Source organism: Hypanus sabinus, chromosome 16, assembly GCF_030144855.1.
Source record: "Hypanus sabinus isolate sHypSab1 chromosome 16, sHypSab1.hap1, whole genome shotgun sequence".
Classification (NCBI taxonomy): domain Eukaryota; kingdom Metazoa; phylum Chordata; class Chondrichthyes; order Myliobatiformes; family Dasyatidae; genus Hypanus; species Hypanus sabinus.
In genome coordinates, this window is record NC_082721.1 from 9,134,760 (window position 1) to 9,156,108 (window position 21,349).

The 21,349-nt window shown below is 37.8% G+C and overlaps 1 protein-coding gene across 1 annotated transcript in view; it reads left to right on the plus strand.

Annotated features, from left to right (window-relative positions):
- Positions 1-21,349, plus strand: part of ap3d1 (adaptor related protein complex 3 subunit delta 1) — a 102,779-nt gene that overhangs the window by 10,135 nt on the left and 71,295 nt on the right. The window contains exons 2-3 of the mRNA XM_059991085.1: positions 13,159-13,254; positions 20,098-20,178. Of these exons, the coding sequence (XP_059847068.1) occupies positions 13,159-13,254; positions 20,098-20,178 (177 nt within the window). The remainder of the gene's footprint in view (positions 1-13,158; positions 13,255-20,097; positions 20,179-21,349) is intronic.

Consider the following 21,349-nt stretch of genomic DNA (forward strand, 5'->3'; position numbering starts at 1 on the left):
TCATTCGTAAGGCCAGTGATGTTGTGGGGGTGGAACTGGACTCTGACGGTGGTGTCTAAAAAGGGAATGCTGTCCAAGTTGCATGCCATCTTGGACAATTTCTCCCATCCACTTCATAATGTACTGGTTAGGCGCAGGAGTACATTCAGCCAGAAACTCATTCCACCGAGATGCAACACTGAGCGTCATAGGAAGTCATTCCTGCCTGTGGCCATCAAACTTTACAACTCCTCCCTCGCAGTGTCAGATACCCTGAGCCAATAGGCTGGTCCTGGACTTATTTCCACGTGGAATAATTGACTTGTTATTATTTAATTATTTATGGTTTTATTTTGCTATATTTCTACACTATTCTTGGTTGGTGCAACTGTAACGAAACCCAGTTTCCCTCAGGATCAATAAAGTATGTCTGTCTGAAAGGTAATAACTGTTCATGAAACTGGAGGTGTGGGACCTAAGGCTCCTGTACCTCCTGTGTGACTGGTTATGATATACCTTTAGATTAATCATTGCCTTAATTCTTCTGGATAAGAGAAGTCTAACCAAAACTTTAAAATTAATAATTTAGTTTTGATTTGTAATGTATAGAGTATCCCAAGCTTGGTGAACTTACAGATAAGCGCATTGCTGTGCACCCTTTGTGCTAGTTCCTCCGAACCTTTTGGAGGTCTGGGTTTAGAAAGTGTTAGTGCATTGAATTTTACCATCCATCCGTACTGCAATTTTCTGCTGGAGGGTGTTGGGTGCCACTTTGTTTTGTCTTGAATAAAAGCCCTCACTGTTGGAGATGTATGGCAAGTGGTAAAAGATGTTTGGAAATGCGGGTAATGAGTCACTCTGTCTAAGATACATTTGAAACTTTGGTTCATGCTCTTCCTTGGGATGTTCAACAGTACTAATGCTGCTGAATGTTAGTTCTTACAATGTCATCAGTTTTTTATTCTTTTACTACAATCTGTAGAAGTTCCCTTCAAAAAAATGATCTACCCTTCACAGAATCAAGATGATCTTTTTGATCAGCTAACTGGTTTCAGCATGTTCAATCACTCTACCCTAAATTCTTCAAAGACTTACACAGTCAGATTGTGGGTTTATAATTTCTCCTTTCATTCTCTCACCAATCTCGAGAGGAACTGTACAATGCTCCAATATAATTTTCCATTCCTTACTTGAGAACTTGGAAGTTTGTAGTTGGTGGCAAATCCATGCTGTCTTCACCCAAATACTATGAAGCAGTAAGCAGAATATATTGTTTATGAATGGTTGAAAAGTAAATACTAAGTGAAATAGTTATAAGTCATAAAAATTGTTTCATGTGATTAATTTGGTCTTTTATCAAAACTCAAATATACTAGTAGTAGATAAATACAGGGACCTCTTGTAACAAACAGTTTATCTGGTCAAACAAACAGAGCTTTTCTAAAGTTTCAAAAATCTGACTGTAATCCCTGTGCGTTTTGTCATCCAACTCTTCTACTGATATATAGTGAATTCCTGTCATGTTAAAACTGGCAGCTAAAGATAAAAACTGATAAATTTTAAAATGGAAAACAGCATACAAAATGCAATATATTCAGTTAATGTTTCTGTCATATTTAGAAAGAAACTTGTGTCTTGAGCATCCTTGGTACATATGGTACGCGAATTGCTTCTTTCTCAGTTTGAAGCCATGTAATTTAATCAATAATTTAGCTCCAAATTCTTTTACCTTGATCTGTTACGTGATGATGAATTTTTGATGAATATCATTCTTTAGTGAAGTGGTAATTCCAGTGTAGAATGGTAGAAGATGCATATTTTGTTCTACAAAGTGGAGTGCGTCAGTTATATTTTATAGTAGACTTTAAAATCCCAGTAAGGCATAACCAGTTAACTTTTTCAGTTTCTATTTGATACAAGCATCTCTCTGCATCCCATTCCAATCTGTTAAACTGATAATTTTTTGGTTAAATCAAGATCATTAAGATTTTTTATGAATGTCATGCTTTGGTAGTCAAACTTATGCCTTAGCAAAGGAAATGAATTTTGACGTTGAAGCTTCAAAATGATAAGTTTCAAGTAATATAATGTCTGGTTAATATCTTTGAAAGCTTATCTTAGATTCCCACCTGTTGATACTACAGGTTTCATTGAATTTGCAAGTAGTGGACAATATGAATTCCTTTCAGGGAAATGGGCTGTCAAACTCATTTAAATGTTAATGTTGAAAAACAACATTATTTCAATTTTGGCCTTTTCTGGTTCTGATGGACAAATAGCACTTAGTCATTTTAACAGCCCGCTGATAGTATCTTCCCAGACTTTGCTGAACTATTCCAGGTTTTGTTGAGTTTTATCCATTATTTTATAAAATTGAAATGTCATTTAATTGTTGTCGTGGATGCAACTGGGCAGGAGAGGTGGAATGGAGAAATCTTCTCAACTCAGATGTCATTGTCACCTTCATCGTCATTGTGTGCTGTGTCATATGACATGGTCAATCACAATCTTCCATCTGTCTTTGTCTTATCCTTACTCTTTTCTCTATCCATGACCATGATCGTTCTTGGCAAATTTTTCTACTGAAGTGGTTTATCAATACCTTCTGGGCAGTGTTTTTACAAGACAGGTGACCCCAGCCATTATCAATATTTTTCAGAGATTGTCTGCGTGATGTCAGTGGTGGCATAGCCAGGACTTGTGATATAGACCAGCTGCTCATACAACCTGCTGCCATGGCTTACGTGACTGATCAAGGGGCTAAGCAGGTGCTGCACCTTGCCCAAGGGTAATCTACAGGCCTGTGGAAGGAAGGAGTGCCTTGCACCTCCTTTGGTAGAGATCGAAAAACAATATATAAAACTATGCCAGTATCTAACAGACAGTTGACAGTCATCGCACAAAGTTTTCAATTTTCCAGAGAGTAATAATTTTGAATTGTAATTATTTAGTTGTCCTGGATGGTCAAATTTGCGGCAAAAATTACATTAAATTGTTTAAACCATTAGATATTTTCTCCATGTGCCTCTTGAGTTTGTTTTTAAATACAGGAATAGTAATTGTTAACAGTTTGCTGCAATTTCTAGCTGATGATTTGACTAGTTTTCAATCACATAGCAAGTTATTAATAAAGAAATGGTTCCTAAATTGAATTGTATGGCTTAATCTAAGAATTTTTAATGATTTGAATTAGTAAAATTTCATAGGTCAGTTGGGGGGGGCGTGGTGCATACCATTCTGATAGAAGTCACTTTGCAGTAGTAATTTTAGGGGGAAATAACACATAGAAATGGGAGAAGGACTTTTTTGTCCTTCTAAGCTTGTGAGTTTGTGGCTGAATCTATATTTTCCAGGTTCCATTTCTTTCCTGAGCTTCGGTTCTTCTGTTTTCCTTCTCGACATGTGTTTTTAGCCTTTTCTTGATCAGCTTTTCTTTGTTATATGAAGTTTGCAAGCTTACTATCGTGTGATTTCATTGTTTAACAAAAGGAAAGTAAATTCCTTATGCTCTAGTGAAGAGTCCTAACCTAAAGAGTTAACGGTCCATTTCCCTCCATAGATGCTGCTTGACTTATTGAGTTCCTCATCTTCTTAGAACTCCATAGAACACTCAATGGAAAATTAATTTGGTATTTAACTTTAGTGACTGATTGGAGTTCCCTCTTTTGGACTATATTTATACTAACACAAAGCATTCCTTTTCCAAAACACTGAAAGATGTTGAATTTTTGCCAGTATAGTGCAATTTTATCCCAATAAGAAGGATTGTGATTTAATGAGGTATTTAATTGTAACCACTTATTATATTCTGCTAGGATGATGGGCTTTTTTACTGAATCATAGAAATATTCATTACATATGGTGGTCACAAAATAGTGTGTTTTTACCTTGTAGTATGTGTATAAGATTAAGAGAATTGGGTAGTAATTCAAGTCAAATTTGTCATCTGGAGAGTCTGTTTAGAATTGGGTAGAATTGCAGTAAGCATCTGCCAAGTACTGCATGCGTCCTTCATGGATTATTCCAGTGTTCAACAGAAAATATTTAGCGAACAACTTCAAACTAAAATCAAAGAAGTGGTCAGCTCTGTTACTGATATACATGTGGAGCCAACAACTTTATTACACTCAGTACACACAGCTGAACGTATTTTGAAATGTCGCATGCATTCTACATTTTATCATAGTGCATGTAATATGGCTAAAATTCAGAAAGTATTTGATAGTTTATTGATATTAGCAGTCTGAATTAATTCAGTCTTCTACATGTGAACTAACTTCCATTTTTTTTAAAGGTGTGGATTGATCGCAGTATGTCTTTGAATACTGTGATCAATCCACTTCCTATGGACTTGCTTTCAAGGACTCTATAAGGTCATGTTCTCAATATATATTACTTATTTATAATTATTTTTCTTTTTTGTATGTACACGATTTGTCGTCTTTTGTATGTTGGTCATTTGTCTGCCTTTGTGTTCAGTTTTTCATTGATTCTATAGTGTTTCTTTGTTTACTATGAATGACCCCCAAGAAAAGAAATCTGAGGGTTGCATACGTTGGCATGTACGTCCTTTGGTAATAAATTTACTTTGAACTTTGAATTTAACAGATTGGAAATAATTGCATCAGTATCCAGTTGTAATGTGGGCTCTTCTGTTGGGTTAGCTCAGGCCATTGGAACTTTACCATCATTTTCTTGTGACAGTGATGACTGTCTATCAGTTTTGAAGTAAGTTGGAGTTTAATTTTGGAATTTGGAGCTCTATTGTGAAAATGAAAATCTTTGAAGTTATGTAAGAATTATCTTTGGCCATCTTCTCTATTGTGCTCCAGGTGATGTTTAGCATTCTCATTTCAGCCTCTATTGTACGGTGCCATGCTGTCTTAGGTCTCACATTTCCTTCACCCTTCAGGGGTCCAATAAAGTGCTGTCTTGATGATGGGAGTTGTCCTCTCTTCTCATCATGTGTCCAATTCATCTCCAGTGTTTTCTCATGATGATTATGGCCATGTCCTCTTGATGACACTGAAAGAGTGAGGCTTGGTTGGAAATATTTCTTGGCCAGAAAATATGAATTGCTTCAGTTTATTTGCTGCAGAAGTGGTTTTAGTCCATAGTAGTGTTCTTAAAGCTGATAGCGCTGCTGAATCTAATGCTCCTTAAAGTGAGTGAATGGTGAGAAGAAGTAAAATGGGGGGGGGCATTGACTTACTCGTTTGTTCAAGAATTAGTTGTACTATGACAAAGGCTTTGTGACTTGATTTGTCTAAGTGAGGATGAAAGGAGCAGTATTAGGTTACAGTTGATTAAGTTTTTCCAATATTTTTTCTTGAAACTTTGTTCTTGCGTCTTTAATAATATGATTTATTGGGAATGTATGACCAGGATAACAGTAATTCTGTTGATATAACATGTACCTTGATTTCTTTTTGGTCATGCATAGAAAATTGGGAGAAAATAGTCAGTGGGATGAGAATCTAATGAAGTAGATGGCTCTGAACTGGATCAGATCCTAACAGTTACAGTGTCAAGTTGGAGTTCTTGTTCTTCTTTGAACACGTGCAGCTTCCCCACTTGAAAGAGATTGAATGTGCCTACCCGAAGGTTTCATAACTGGATTCCATTCAATAACCAAACAACTTTTCCCTTCTCCTCCTTTTATTTTTTGCAAGTGCAGCAGCTTGATAGTTCCATTAGTTCCATCAGTCATTAGTCCTTAGTTATTAGGTCAGTTATTAGTAATCAGTCATTAGTCATAAGGTGAAAAAACTGGCTGCCTCTCGGACTTTGTAGATGAATTCCGACCTGCACAGTCTCCGTTTCTCTAATGGATCGTTATGTCTCCGACCATTATGTTTTCAAAACGGGTGAACCCTGCTGAAGGTTTGCGAACTCTTCTTAAGCTTCGCGCCATTTCCAAAAAGCGCCTGCGTGCGATGATCCCCATGTCGAAGCTAGCGCTAACCCAAATGCAGTGACAGAAGTGCTCTTTACCATGAAACAGTCTCTCAAGTTATATAAAGTGCAGTATCTTACCACAGATTCCAATGCTGCTCCCGGACTGCCGCTGTGATGCTGCGGGGTCACCCCCCCAAATGTTCCAGGCAGAAGCAACATTCAGGCAGTGGGTTCCATCCGGTCTATCAGTGCAACCTTGCTGTTACTTTCAATATTTTATTTTCTTTTGCCGCTAGGTCCCAGTACTTTCTAGAAACTCAAGTCTGACTTGACATACAGTTTGATTCAAGAATAGTTACTACCACACAACCATCAAGCTCCTGAACAAAGGGGATAACTACACTCACTTGGCTTTCCATTGAGATGTTTCCACAACCAATGATCTCACTTTAAGGACGCCTTATCTTGTTATTTCATGTTCTCATTATTATTATTTGTTTATATTTGTATTTGCACAGTTTGTTGTCCCCTGCACTTTGGTTGATCAATCATCGATCCTGATATAGTTATTACTCGATAGATTTGCTGAATATGTCCATGGGAAAATAAATCTCAGGATTGTATGTGGCATGTATTTACTTTGAATTGCTTTGCTACATTTCTCTATCAAATAGGCTTAGGTCAGTAGGACAAGTCAATCCAAGATGAAACCAGTAAGTTTAGGCCTTTTTAGACAAGTTGAGGGAAAAATCTTGTGTGTAGTTGTTGACGGAATATGGACAAATAGTTTTGTAGTTAGCAACATAAGCCTGTTTATACTTTGAGATCAATGATGGATTAAAGTAATGGATCAGGGAAATGTATTGGGACAAAATTCTTAATGTAAATGCTAAGTCAGAGACAGTGCTGCAAAAACAGTAGGCGACGTTTGAGACATTTTGATTTCTACCATTGTCCAGTTTTAAAAGTTTGGTGTGCATAGCTTTAGAGTTTTGTCTTCAGTTTTGGGTTCTGTGTGAATTGAGCATGAGATAGAGAGCAAGGCAAAAATAATTGTCTTAGTTTCATTAACTGGCTGTAAATGTCAATGATTTACTTTCAAGAATGCATCCTTTTAAGGTGAAATTTTAAAATGTTGAAACAGGATTCAGTCATTATTTTTAAATTATGCACGTAGCTTTTGTCACAGACAAACATACAAAAGGTTACATGTTATCTTTAAAGCAGAACTCAACAGTGTTCCTCAGCAGAGCAATTTTAGTGTTGTTGTTGTCAAGTGTAATGGAAGTTCCACTCAAATTTTGCACAGTGGCTTTATGAAATTAAAATAGATGATTTGTATAGGTAGTCCCCGAGTCATAAACGTCTGACTTACGGACAACTTGTACTTACAGACTGAGGAAGGAGAATGCCGTCTGCCATTTTAAGTCGTTGCCGTTGACACTGTGTTGAGTGTTCAACTTTGTATATGGCTTAAATTTTTCTTAGTAAGATGCACCCTGACACCCACCCCCCCTTCTGGTCAGCTGGTGGTGCAGTGAGATCAGCGCCAGGCTGGAGAATGGAGGTTCCCAAGTTCGATTTAGTGACAGACTGCTCCCATGCTGGGTTGATGTCGGTCCAGTGACTCCCATACCATCCATGCCGGGTTGATGTCGAGCTCACAACTCGACCTCGTAAAAAAAAAAACACTGTCACCTCCAGTTTAAATTCCCATGCGGAATATTGTGGAGGATCAAATACCCAAACCCAGCACAGCCCCAACTTGTCCCGTTTAACCTGTCTCAGTGCAGTGGAGTTTAGGACCTGGGGATTTCAGTGCGGTGGTCCTTAGGACCCAGCAGACCTCGGGAACCGGCAGAGCTCAGGACCCACCGCCCGCAGTGCTTCTGTTCCATTGATGGGAAGTGATCGCGATTGAAAATAAAGTGGAAATAATAAAGTGTTTGGAAAGAGGTGAAACACCATCGATCATTGGAAAAGCATTAGGCTACAGTCGATTAACAATCGGAACAATTTTAAAGGATAAAGTGAGAATAATGGAGCATGTAAAAGGCCCTGCGCTGATGAAAGCTACAGTTATTACTAAACAATGCAGTGGTTTAATTATTGGAATACATTTGTTTCTTAAGTGTTTTATATGCATAGAAAGATAAAATATATACTAAGACAAATGTTTGACTAACTGACGATAAATAATACCGGATGTACTGGTTCTGACTTGCGTACAAATCCGACTTAAAGACGGACTCAGGAACGGAACATACGTAACCCGGGGACTGCCTGTACATCTAGTTTTTTTTCCTGAAGTAGCCACTGTACTACTTCTGTTACAGGTTATGGGGAGCTGGTTCCCAATAATCTATACTAATTCCAACCACAATTACTTTATGTCATTCACCTTATGTACAGATATTCCTCTGCCTAGTGTCATTTTTGGGCGAATAATCTTATATAAGCTATTATATATATTCATGTTTATTGTAGTCTTTATCTTACAGTGTTTCTTTTGTGCTACATCAGATCTGGAGTCACAATGGTTCCTTTCTGCTTTATACTTATGTATTGGATATTACATTAAACAATCTTGAACCTTGAATTAGTGAATGAGGTTGTTTCAGGCTTACTGGCATTGCTCATCTCTTTTCATTTTGTTTATTTGGATTCCTTGCCAGGACATCACAAGTCTAGATCATTTGAATTTGCTCAGAATGAAAAAGTGTAAACGAAAAAGCTAAAAATGATCAGATGTGACTGGTGAAAAACACAGTTAGCTTCATTTTCAAAATTGTTTATCATCCAGTAGATTGAAATGTGACATTTGTGTTAACAACCAACATACTTGGGGGCAGCCTGTAAGTGTCACCACACATTCCAGCAACAACGTAGCATGCCCACTCTTCTCCAGCTTTGTCAGAATGGTCAAAAGTAAAAATGTTTCAATTGCAGAGAAGCTGGAAGAGTAGAAGGGACAACAGAAATGTCTGATAGTGTGGAGAGCAAGAGAAGATGAATGATGCATGGTATTGTTGCTGGCTGAGAGAATATGGTGTGAGACTGTTCATTGAAGAAAATTTATCTAACATTCGATTAAGGCCCTGAGACCCCATGTTAACTCTTGCCACAGATGTCGCCTGACCCGCAGAGCAATTCCAGCATCTTCTATTCTTGTTTCTGATTTCTAGCGCTTGTAGTTCTAATTCGCTGTGGCAGAAATTGCTGTTCAAAGCTGAATAAAATATCAGTATTGTCTTTCAGTCCTGTGGATAGGTTAGGTACCTTTAAACTCCACATGAGTGGGTGCCAGTCTAATTCATGCAGAGACCAGATGAATTTATACCCACTTATGCCCTGTTAATATGGGTCTGAAAAATATTTGCTGCATTCTACTGGGTGGTGTATTGGGATATTTAATGCGGTGGTTGATAAGTTCTCGATTACTAATGATGTCAAAGGTTCCAGGGAGAAGTCAGGAGGATGGGGTTGAGGGATAATAAATCAGCCTTGATGGATTGACAGACAAGACTCAATGGGCTGAATTGCCTAATTCTGCTCCGATATCTTATGTTCTTATTCCTCAGCATAAAGCTTGATTACTGAATACCCATTCTTCCCAAATTTTCTAGATCCATAAAGTGCTTTGCGCTGCAGTTCTGGGTTACCATCTCTTTGTTTTGGTTCTGTACTGAGCCTCTTATCAGTGCAGAAATGGCGGCGTCAGCCCACAATATTGTACTAACCATCCAACACCAACTGAAAATCTTGATTTTTATAAAAAAAAATTCTCCCCATTTTTGCTTCAATCCACTCCATCAGCAGTCATGGAGAATGTGCAGATTTGAACCCACGTCACCGGAAGCAGCAAGACTACAGGCTGCAGCATTGTGCTCTGGAGGTTATATTGCCTGTTCTCATTGTTCCTACAAAGCCTTCCAACCGTGACTGAAAACTAACAATAAAAATTGCTTAGAATCATTTGGATCCAGTTGTGCTTTCAAGTGTATACTCATTCCTTTTAGCTTTCTATAGAGTAAATATAATGCACCCTTTGATTATACAAAAGGAAGTGAAGTATCAAATTAGTATCCATTCCCGTTCTGTCATATTGGTTCATGGCCTCCTCTTGTGCCAAGATGAAGTCACCCTCAGCGTGGAAGAGCAGCACCTTGTATTCCATCTGGGAGGCCTACAACTGATGGCGTAAATATCAATTTCTCCTCCCAGTTTTAAAAAAAATCCCTACCCCTTCCTCCTTCTATGCCCCACTCTGGCCTCTTAACTCTTTTCACCTGCCTATTACCTACCCCGGGTCCTCTTCTTCCCTTTCACCCATGGTCCATTCTCCTCTCTATCAAATGCCTTCCTCTCCAGCCCTGTATCTTTCCTCCCCATCCAGTTTCACCTATCACCTTTTAGCTATCCTCCATCCCCTTCCCGAGCATTTTACTCTGGCATCTTCCCCTTCCTTTCCAGGCCTGAAGAAGGGTCCCAGCCCGAAATTGACTGACTATTCATTTCTGTGGATGCTGCCTGACCTGCTGAATTCCCCAGCGTATTGTGTGTGTTCCAATCTTCATTTACCTAATCCTTGTTGCGGTGATATAGACTTGTACGGAAATATTCTCTGTTTTTATCTCTGTTGGGCCATGAAGGAAGAATGCCCAAGACACCAATTTACATCTTCATCTATCCAACCTTTGTTGTGGAGGTAGTGATTTGTAAGGAAACGTTTTCTGTTTTTGTCTCTGTTAGGCTATGAAAGAAGAATGCCCTACCCACTAATTTACAATGTACACTTAGCGTTTTCTCTAATTCATTCTTGCCAGTGGCTACATTGCCAGTCAGTGAACATCTTCCTGCAAGTTTGTTTGACAGTTCCCAGTTACTGAGAAACAACCCACTAAATTTTTTTTCATGGCAGCATGCTAAAATTGATTATTTTTAACTACTGAATTAAAGCTGTGCATGGTCATTGTAAGTTGCAGAACAGTAGTTTATGAAATCAGAAAAGGGTTAACTCTTCAAATTAAAATCATATTTTACTCCAAATGACTACAGCAGATTATCCAACATAAATTTTATCACTGATCCTCTCAAGATAAAACATGTTTTTTAAAAAAAAACCTCTGATGTAGCATCATCCGCAATTTAAAAACTTTAGATAAATTAAATAATTGTTGCCTTTGTGTGCTTTGCCTATAAATGTAGTTATACCTACCAACAAAATATCATTTGAGGTTGTATTTTCAGTGAAATTTTCAACATATTAAGACCAGAGATTGTGAAAGGGGAACAAATAACTATAGTTTGAGTATTTAAATTCTTTCCAGTCTTAGAGTATTAAAGACAATTTCAACTTCTGGTATGTTGTGTCTTCGTATAGAACCATTATTGGAAATAGTTTGTAATCTCCCATTCTTTGTAGAGAATTTCTCTTAAACTTCCTGAGTCATCTATTTTTCAAAGTTAATGTAGAAGTTATGTAGATTAGTGAAGGTTATAATCTGAAAAACTCCTAAATGAAAGACCATCAAAGAATTATCCCTCAGAGGATGCATCATATTTTTTTATGTATTTTCCAATTTTTTTTTTAAAGCATTCCTAGATATTGTGATAAAAAGCCAAATGGGAATCCTGTTACAAGAAACATAAGTAGCTAGAATGCAGCTATAGGAAACAACTGGAAAGCCTTTGGGTTGATGGATTTATTGCAAGGAATATAACTTAGAATCTTTGATGCCCCTTTACAGGGGGTTGGTGAGGCTAAATGCAGAACACTGTGTAACTTTGGAGTTTCATATTTAAGATATAATATATTATATACAAACAACGTTGAGACCACGAATGGATCAACCATGGGTTCAGTGCTACTGAACTCCCTGCCACCTCCAGGTCTCATCGTGTATGAAACACCAGTTGTTTAGTGTTAACTTTTTAAACTTGTATTATATATGTACCTTATTATTTATTTCTTGAATTGTTACTTTATATGTTATGTATGTGGTTTATATTTGCTGTGCATCTTGGTCTGCAGAACCACTATTTTGTTTGGATGTATAAATGTGTATTGTTCAAGTACAATAAACTTGAATAGCATCGTAAGCTCAGGGAATTAATTGGCCTATTCCTCCAGCTTATAGTTGTTAGAGATGTCTCTACCAAAGGAGATGTAAGACACTCCTTCCCTCCGCTAGCCTGCAGATCACCCTTGGGCAAGATGTAGCAGTGGCTCCCCCCCCCCCCCCCAATTATGTGAATCCATGGGAGCAGCTGGATATCACATGTCTTGGTTATGCAACCACTGCCAAATAATCTCTGAAGAGTATCCATTATGGATGGAGTCACCTATTTAGTATGGACACTGCCCAGCAAACCACTTCTGAAGAAAAAATTGACGTGATAATCGTGGTCGTAGAAAGACCATGTTAATTCATGTCATATGACATGGCACATAATAAACAAACAGTAGGTTCATGTAAATCCCTTTAGTATATTCCACTTTTATTTTTCAGATCTGCACCTCAAAGCAAATCTTCACTTCCTCTTTTAGATATAAGCTCACTAGATGTTTCTCCTTGCACTGTAGTTATTGACTGAATTGTTTGACCTCAAGGCTGAAGTAATTAGTGAACACTTCAGTTTTTTGTCTTGTTGGGTGACCTTTCTTGTTTCAGTTGAAATGAAAAGAGGAAGAATTACAAATGTAAGATCTGCCCATCCACTTTTTTAAAAATTTCCCCTTAATAATTAAAATTTGACATTGCAGATAGTTGTAATGGAATTTATTCTGGAACATAATCTAGAGAACTCCAGTAATAGTGCACTGAAAATCTTCAGCTGTTGCATTATGAAGTCAGGGAAGTTTACTTTAGGATTGTTTCCTAGTACAACATGCTATAATGGTACCTTTTTAAACCATTGACTGTAACTTGATATCAGTTTTTTTTAATGAAAACAAAATACTAGAAGTAAGTTTAACAACATCTTAGGAAAGAGAGTTAACATTTTATATTGACCTTTTCTCTGAAATTTGGATCAATAATTTCATTACGCCTTCTCTGTTTTTAAATAGCTATTATTTTAAATTCCTGTTTGCTTTTGAGGTATGCATGTAAGTAGTGTTTATATAAGTAGTGGTGGGGTTATTCACTGGTGTTAGTGAATCATTTTATAATTTTTGTGCATCTAAAATAACAATTGTAGCTTGCCTGGTTTTATTTTCAAAGTGCTTGTTTATAATAATTTCAGTCAAGTTTTGAATGTGATTATTCTTGTTTACAGGCCAAGTATATTTCACAATGTATTGATGAAATAAAGCAGGAGCTCAAGCAGGACAACATTGCAGTCAAAGCCAATGCAGTCATCAAACTTGCATATGTAAGTACAAAATGTCATCAATTTGAGTTAAATAAAATTAAATTATATTGCAAGATTTAATCCAACTGGAATAATTTGCAACTTTCAGTCTCATGGTCTTTGCAAATGTTGAAGCGTAGAGCATTATAGCGGGTTTGGTTTATCCTCAGTTGATGCAGTTGTCTTGTGAGGCACTCAATAGTTACCCATAAGACAATAAACTGTAAGACATAGGAGCAGAATTAGGCCATTCAGCCTAGTGAATCTGCTCTGCAATTCCATCATAGCTGATTTATTATCCCTTTCAATCATATTCTTCTGTCTTCTCCTTGTAGCCTTTGAGGGCCTCACTAATCAAAAACTTATCAACCTTTGCTTCAAATATACCCAATGACTTGGCCTTCATAGCTGTCTGCCCTTCTCCCTCTCTTTAAGCTTCACATCACTCCTTGCAATTAATTTGCAATATACTTTAACTGCACCCTAAACTTATAAGATGTTTATAAAAATGAGAGTGGCCCACTCTGGTACTTATTAATCAGCACAAATGTATGCACCCAGTTTAAAGTGAACAAGTGTAAATGCTCAGTAGAAATGAATGGGGGATGTCAGAGGGAAGTTTTTAAACACAGAGAGGTAGGTGCCAGGGATGGTAGTAGATGCAGGTACATTTAATGAGACACGTGAATGAAAGAAAGATGGAGGGCTATGTAGGAGGGAAGAGTTAGATCCTGGGGGAGATTAAATGGTATACATAAACATGTTGGTATGCTGGATTACATGCATTAATATGAAGTTTGGATATTTTCTGAAATATTGTGGTTGGAATACAAAAATGTAAATAATACTAAAAATATCAGAACTTTATTCTTGAATCTAAATAGCATTTTTAGGAAGATAAATTGAAAACACATAACAATTTTTGAATGTGATTGGAAAAACTATTATAGGCACATGGTTTCAGGATAGAGGGGTCTGGGTGTTCAGTTATAAGACCATAAGACAAAAAATCAGATTTAGGCCATTTGGCCCATTAATTCTGCTCCACCCTTCTATCTTAGCTGATTTAATATCCCCCTCAACCCCATTTTCTTGCCTTCTCCCCATAAAGTTTGATGCCTTGACTAATCAAGAACCTATGAACCTCTGCTTTAAATATGCCCAATGATTGGCCTTCACAGCCATTTGTGGTAATTAATTCCACAGATTCACCACGCCCTGACTAAAGAAATTCCTCCTCATCTCTCTAAACCAGGGGTCGGCAAACCGTGGCTCCGGAGCCACATGCGACTCTTTCATCTCTGTGCTGCGGCTCCCCGTGGTTTGTTAGTTTTTGAAATGTAATTCGAAATTTGAAGATTATGGTGATCTTGTACTATCTAAATAAAACGTTGTGGCGACCCCATTTCCTGGCACATCCGAACCGGCTCACAATTAGCCACCGTTCCGGCTAAGGGAGATAGCCTACGGGGTTTTGTGAGTATATGTCTTTTGGAGCATCCGCGCCCACGGGGGGCGGGTTGAGGGAGGCTTTAAAGCAAAGCTGTTTAGTTCGAATAAAGTTATCTTTGATTGCAGTGTCGTTATTTTAGCACTGTGTGTAGCACACCGCCACAACGTTTTTTATCGCTATTAATATACGTCACCACTGCCAATCCCTGACACCCGCCAGTGCGCGATTTCTTTTAATTTTTCGATCGAAGGTAGGCTAACTATGGAGTAACCTTCAACCCAACGTCTTTTTTTCGGAGTTCAAAATGTTTTTGTTGCATGCAGAAATGTAATTTCGTTTTCTCTGCAGGCGTTCATCAATTTCATAAATGTAACACATTATAGTTTGTTTATACATAGCATAAAGGCAAAAAAAACCGTTGTATGCAGTGTTATTTCATTTTAAATGTCAAACGGGTTTTGTGGCTCCCAGTGTTTTCTTTTCTGTGGGAAATGGGTCCATATGGCTCTTTCAGTGGTAATGGTTGCCGACCCCTGCTCTAAACGTACATCCCTCTATTCTGAGGCTGCACCCTCTGATCCTAGATTTCCCCACTGTAGGAAATGTGCTCTCCACATCCACTCTATCTAGGCTTTTCAATATTCCAGGTTGTGCACTGTTTCAAAAGAATGGAGAAAGGAAGTGAAGTGGTATTTTAATCAAGGGGCATATAATTGGTGTTATGTTGTGATATAATGATAGTGGATAATGACCTGGAATAGGTTTGCGTTGAAATTATGACTACCAGAGGAAGAATGACAGGGGTGGGTGTAGTCTGTAGACCCCCAAGATGTGACTACTTAATATGTCAAAGCATAAACAGGGAATATCAAGGTAATGTTTCAAGGAAACTGCAATTATGGTAAGTTTTAATCTATATATTGACTTGGAAAACCAAACTGACAAGCATATCATTGAAGGAGAATTTGTGAAATGCATTAAAGAGCAATATATTGTGGAACTATTTTACTTTTGGTCTGTGTAATGAGGAAGGGTTATGCGGGATCTTTTGGTGAAAGATCTATCGGAGGATAGTGGCCATAAGATAGAATTCCAATTGCACTTTGAAGGTCAACATTACATTTAAATTGACAATGCTGATTGGGGAAAGTAAGGTCAATTATATTGGAAGGTGGACGTAGTTATCTATGGATTGAGTAAATGAGTCAACAGCAAACAAACAAGGCAAATATTCAAACAGCTGATCTCTTAGTACTCATAAGAGTTTATCCCAATCAAAAAAAGACACAATGAGAAAGACACAATCTAACATTAACAAAGGAGGTACAAAATGTTAAATTGAAAAGTTACATATAAAAATTGTCAAGGGCTAGTGGTAGGCTCGAGAACTGGGGCAATTTGGCAGAAGGCTTAAAAGCTCATTGGAAGCGAGAAATGAATTTTGAGAGAAAATTTGCATGTAGTATGAAAACAGTGGAAGTTTTATGTGTGTATATATATAGTAGCAGGAGGAGTTAAATAAGGGGGCCTGTACAGAACAAAGTTGTTGAATTGTACAGCAAAGAAATGGCAGATATGTTGAATAAATTTTTGCATCGATCTTTGCCATAGAAAAGATTGCTAATATTTCTGAGATATTGATGGACTAATTTATCAGGGACCTTTCAAAATCCCACTTAAAAGGGATAAAAGGACTGGAAGAACTCAGGAGGGCTAAGTCATTGGTTATATCTTTAAAGCAGAGATTGATCGTTTGTAAAGCAGAGATTTTAATTTGTAAAGATGTCAGAGGGTGTGTAAGAAGGCAGGAGAATGGGGTTGAGAGGGATAACAAATGGCAGATAAACTGAATGAGTATTTTACATCAGTCTTCACTGTGGAAAATGCTAGCAGTGTGCCAGATGTTGAAGGTGTGAGGGAAGAAAAGTGAGTGCCGTTCCTATTACAAGGGAGAAGGTGCTCAAAAAGCTGAAAGACCCAAGGGTACATAAGTCACCAGACCAGATGAACTGCACCCTAGGTTCTGAAAGATAGCAGTAGAGATCGTGGAGGCATGAGTAATGGTCTTTCAAATACCATTGCAATCTGGCATGGTACCAGAGTACTGGAAAATTGCAAATGTCACTCTACTCTTTAAGAAAGAAGGAAGGCAGCAGAAAGGAAATTGTAGACCGAATAGCCTGACCTTAGTGGTTGGGAAGGTGTTAGAGTCAATTGTTAAGGGTAAGGTGATGGAGTACTTGGTGACACAGGACAAGATAGGACAAAGTCAGCATTGTTTCCATTAGGGAAAATCTTGCCTGAACCTGTTGGAATTCTTTGAAGGGGTGACACATAGGATAGATAAAGGGGATGCAGTGGATGTTGTATATTTGTACTTTCAGAAAGCCTTTGACAACATGTCACACATGAGGCTGCTTACCAAGTTAAGACCCCATGGTATCACAGGAAAGTTACTGGTATGGTTAGAGCATCAGCTGATTGGTAGGAGGCAGTGACTGGGAATAAAAGGGCTCTTTTCTAGTTGGCTGCCAGTGACCAGTGGTGTTCCACAGGGGTCAGTGTTGGGACTGCTTCGTTTTATGCTGTATATCAGTGATTTAGATGATGGAATAGATGGCTTTGTTGCCAAGATTGGTTGAGGGAACAGGCAGAAGGACTTGGACAGATTAAGAGAAAGGACAATAAAGTGGCAAATGAAATGCAGTGTTGGAAAATGCATGGTCATGCATTTTGGTAGTAGAAATAAATGCGTGGACTATTTTCTAAATGGGGAGAAAATCCAAAAATCTGAGATGTAAAGGGACTTGTGGGTCCTTGTGCAGAACACCTTAAAGGTTAACTTGCAGGTAGAGTTAGTGGTGAGAAAGGCAAATGCAGTGTTAGCATTGACTTCAAGAGGTCTAGAATACAAGAGCATGAATGTGAGGCTGAGTATTGTGAACGGTTTTGAGTACCCTATCTGAGAAAAGATGTACTGGTGTTGGCGAGGGTTCAGAGGATGATTCTGGGAATGAAAGGGTTATCATACAAGGAATGTTTGATAGGTCTGTGTTTGTACTCGCTGGAATTTAGAAGGATGGTGGGGGATGGAGTCTCATTGAGGCCTAGACATAGATATAGAAAGGATGTTTCCCATGGTGGGAGAGTGTAAGACAAAAGGGTACAGCCTCAGGATAGAGGGGTGGCCATTTAAAACAGATGCAGGGAAATTCCTTTAGCCAGAGAATGGTGAATTTGTGGAATTTCTTACCACAAGTTGCCTTGGAGGCCAGGTCATTGGATGTATTTAAGGGAGAGCTTGATAGGTTCTTAATTGGACACAGCATGAAAGTTTACAGGGAGAAGGTCGGGGAGTGGAGCTGAGGAGGGGGAGAAAAGGACCAGCCAAGTGGCTGAATTCTACTCCTACATCTTATGGTCTAAATCAGCCATGATCAATGGGTCGAATAGCCTAATTCTGCCTGTAAGTCTTGTGCTCTTAATGGACGTGATAGATTGTACACCAGGGTTTTAAAGGAAGTCACTGCAGATGCATTGGACCCATTGGTTGAAATTTTTCCTTGCTTGCTAAATTCTGGGAAGGTACTTTAAGATTGGAAAACAGCCACTGTGACTCTCTTGTTCAGAATGGAATTATTGATGCCAGAATCAATAATTAAAGGGAAAATAGTTAATCATTTAAGAAAGTGTCAATAACCTAAGCTTACAAAAGGTATATGGTTTGATAAATTCGCTAGAATTCTTTGAGGATGCAATGGAATATTGATAAAGAAGAACCTGTAATTGTAGTGTATTGAGATTTCCAAAAGACATTTGACAAGATCTGGATAGGAAGTTAGTGTGTAAATCAAAAGCTTATGATATTGAAAGAAGTAAGTTAAAATGGATTGTAAACTTGCTGTCTCATAGAAAGCAGAATTGGAATAAATGGGTCCTTAGATCAGAGGTAACTGGTGAGTACCTCAAGGATTAATTCTTTGCCTGCAGTTGTCCAATAATTAACATTATGACCTGGAGGAAGGAATAGTATGTAAGGTTTTCAGATTTGCTGCAGATCGAAGGACTATGATTCTGCAGTGGGGTATAGTCAGACTGAATGAGTGCAAAAAAGACAGGCAAGTAGAATTTAATGTGGGAGACTGAGAGATCATGAAGTTCAGTAAGAGAATTCAAAAGGCAGATTATTATCTAATTAGAGAAAGACAAGTACTAAGGGATCTAGCTGTTGTAGTGCATGAATCACAAAAAACTAGCAGGCAGTTCAACTAGTAGTTGAACACATGGACACTACCTCAGTATTCTCTTTTTTTCACTAATTTTCTTTTTGTATACTTATAATTTATAGCTTTTAATACTATGTATTGCAATATATTACTGTAGCAAAACAACAGATTTCACAACATATGATTCTGATTGTAATTTTTTTTTAAAAGGCAAACAGTAAAAAGGGGCTGGACTGTAGAAATAGGGAGTTTTTGTTGCAATTCTACAGGGTGTTGGTGAGGCCTCACCTGGAACATGGTCTAAAAATAGACAGTAGCATTGTTGCCTGTACAAAGAAGGTTCACTGGGCTGATTCCTGGGATTCCTTCTGAGAAAGACCAAATCTGGGCCTGTATCCACGGAGTTCAGAGGAATGAGGTGTGTCGATGGAGTAAATGCAAGCAGGCTCTTTACTGCTGAGACAAGAACTAGACATTATAGGTTAAGGGTGTAAGGGGAACCTGAGGGGGAACTTCACTCAGGAGTGTGGTGAGAGTGTGGAACAAGCTGCCAGCAGAAGATGTTGGTTTGAGTTCAACACCTAAGAGAAAATTGGATAAGTACACGGATGGGAGGGGTATGGAGGCGTATGGTCCAGGTGCTGGCTGTTCAAACTAAGCAGAATAATAGATTGGCACAGGCTATATGGCCAAAAGGCCAGGTTCTGTGCCTCATTGCACTATGACTCTAAATATATTAAATCCTAGTGAGATCTTACAGAGCAAATTCGGGGTGTTCTCAGTCATGGAATGGGAGAGTCCTTAACAAGGGGACATAACTACAAAATAAGAGGCTACATAGAAATTCCTTCCCTTAAGAGTTTGAGAGTTTCTGGAATTACCTGGCCAGCGGATAGCAGAACCTGTATCATTAGAACTATTTAAAATGAAGATGGATAAATTTTTCATCAATCAGTAGAGGAGTGTAGAGAAATGACACAGAGGAGGAATAGAAGCCAGCATAGATTAGCCATGATTATATTATGTGGCTTGCAAGACTTGATGGATCCATGCCTACTCATACTACTTATATGGAAAGTATTGGGCTTTAAGACCCTGGTGTGCAGTTTTGATCCTGGTACCTAAGAAAATATATTGTTAGTGTTTGTTGCTGTTTAAAGTTGTTTTTTTTTTGCTCCATAATAGCTGCAGATGCTGGGATATGACATCAGCTGGGCTGCATTCAATATTATAGAAGTAATGAGTTCATCAAAGTTTACATTCAAGGTGAAGCTTCATCTTTTAATATTTCTACTGTTCAGTAAATGAATGCATATTAACTGCAGTCCTTGCTAATTAGATGGCTATGAATTACTAAAGCTTAATTATTCCTGTAAGGATTTCAGCTTAAGGTTCATAAATATTAGCAAATGCTGAAATTTGTCTATTCTGGAAAACTTGTATTAAAAATTCTTTTTCATTTGTTTCCCTCACTCATTTATCTTTCAGAATATTTAGAATATGTGGTTCCAATCTGAAATACTGATCCTTTACTATTTTTTTTAAAAGATCAGTTGTATAGTTGTTCATTTCTTGTTAAAGGATGTGAAATTTGAAGATTTTATATTGATTTGCCTCATTTCAGTTAATACTTGATGTTGACACAAATACCACATGGTAGTGTTGCTGCTTGGAGTGTATTCGTCAAACTGCACTTATCGTCTGGAACTATTTCAAATTATGGTTTAGACGTCTGTGCAAGTTGATGTGCATAATCACAATTTTTAAAAAACCACTAATACTATGTATCAGGGCTTTAGAAAATAGTTGATCTTTTTCCCCATTCAATTAATTCTTGGTACATTCAGTCATTGTAATAGAGCTGTAAATATTTATTTGAAAAAGGTTTGTCCTGTAGTTGTAGACCACATACAGTTTCTGAACTCTGTAGAATTTTCTTTTTCTGCATAAGTATGATCTAAAAGGTGATCAGATCTTCATGCAAGTCCTGAAACTAGATAAACAGAGCCCATTTAAATAAATAACACAAAAATATTATACTTTATTTATTGAGAGAAATGATCCAATATTACATGTATTTGTTGAAAAATTATGTGAACATTTGTTTTCAGTAGCTGGTATGACTCCCCCACCCCCCCATACAGCAATATCTTCGACCAAACATTTTCAAAACTAGTGATCAGTTCGGCACATCAGCTTGGATTAATTTCATGCCATTCCTCCTCCTTACAAAACTGCTTCAACTCTGGGATATTGGTGGACTTTTGAATAAGCTACTTACTTCAGGTCCTTTCACAACATTTCTAAAGGATTAAGGTCAGGATTTTAGCCCAGCCATTCCAAAATAAATTTTCTTCTTTTTAAACCATTCTATTGTTGATTTACTCTTGTCTTTTGGATCATTGTCTTGATCATACAACTTCTATTAAGCTTCAGG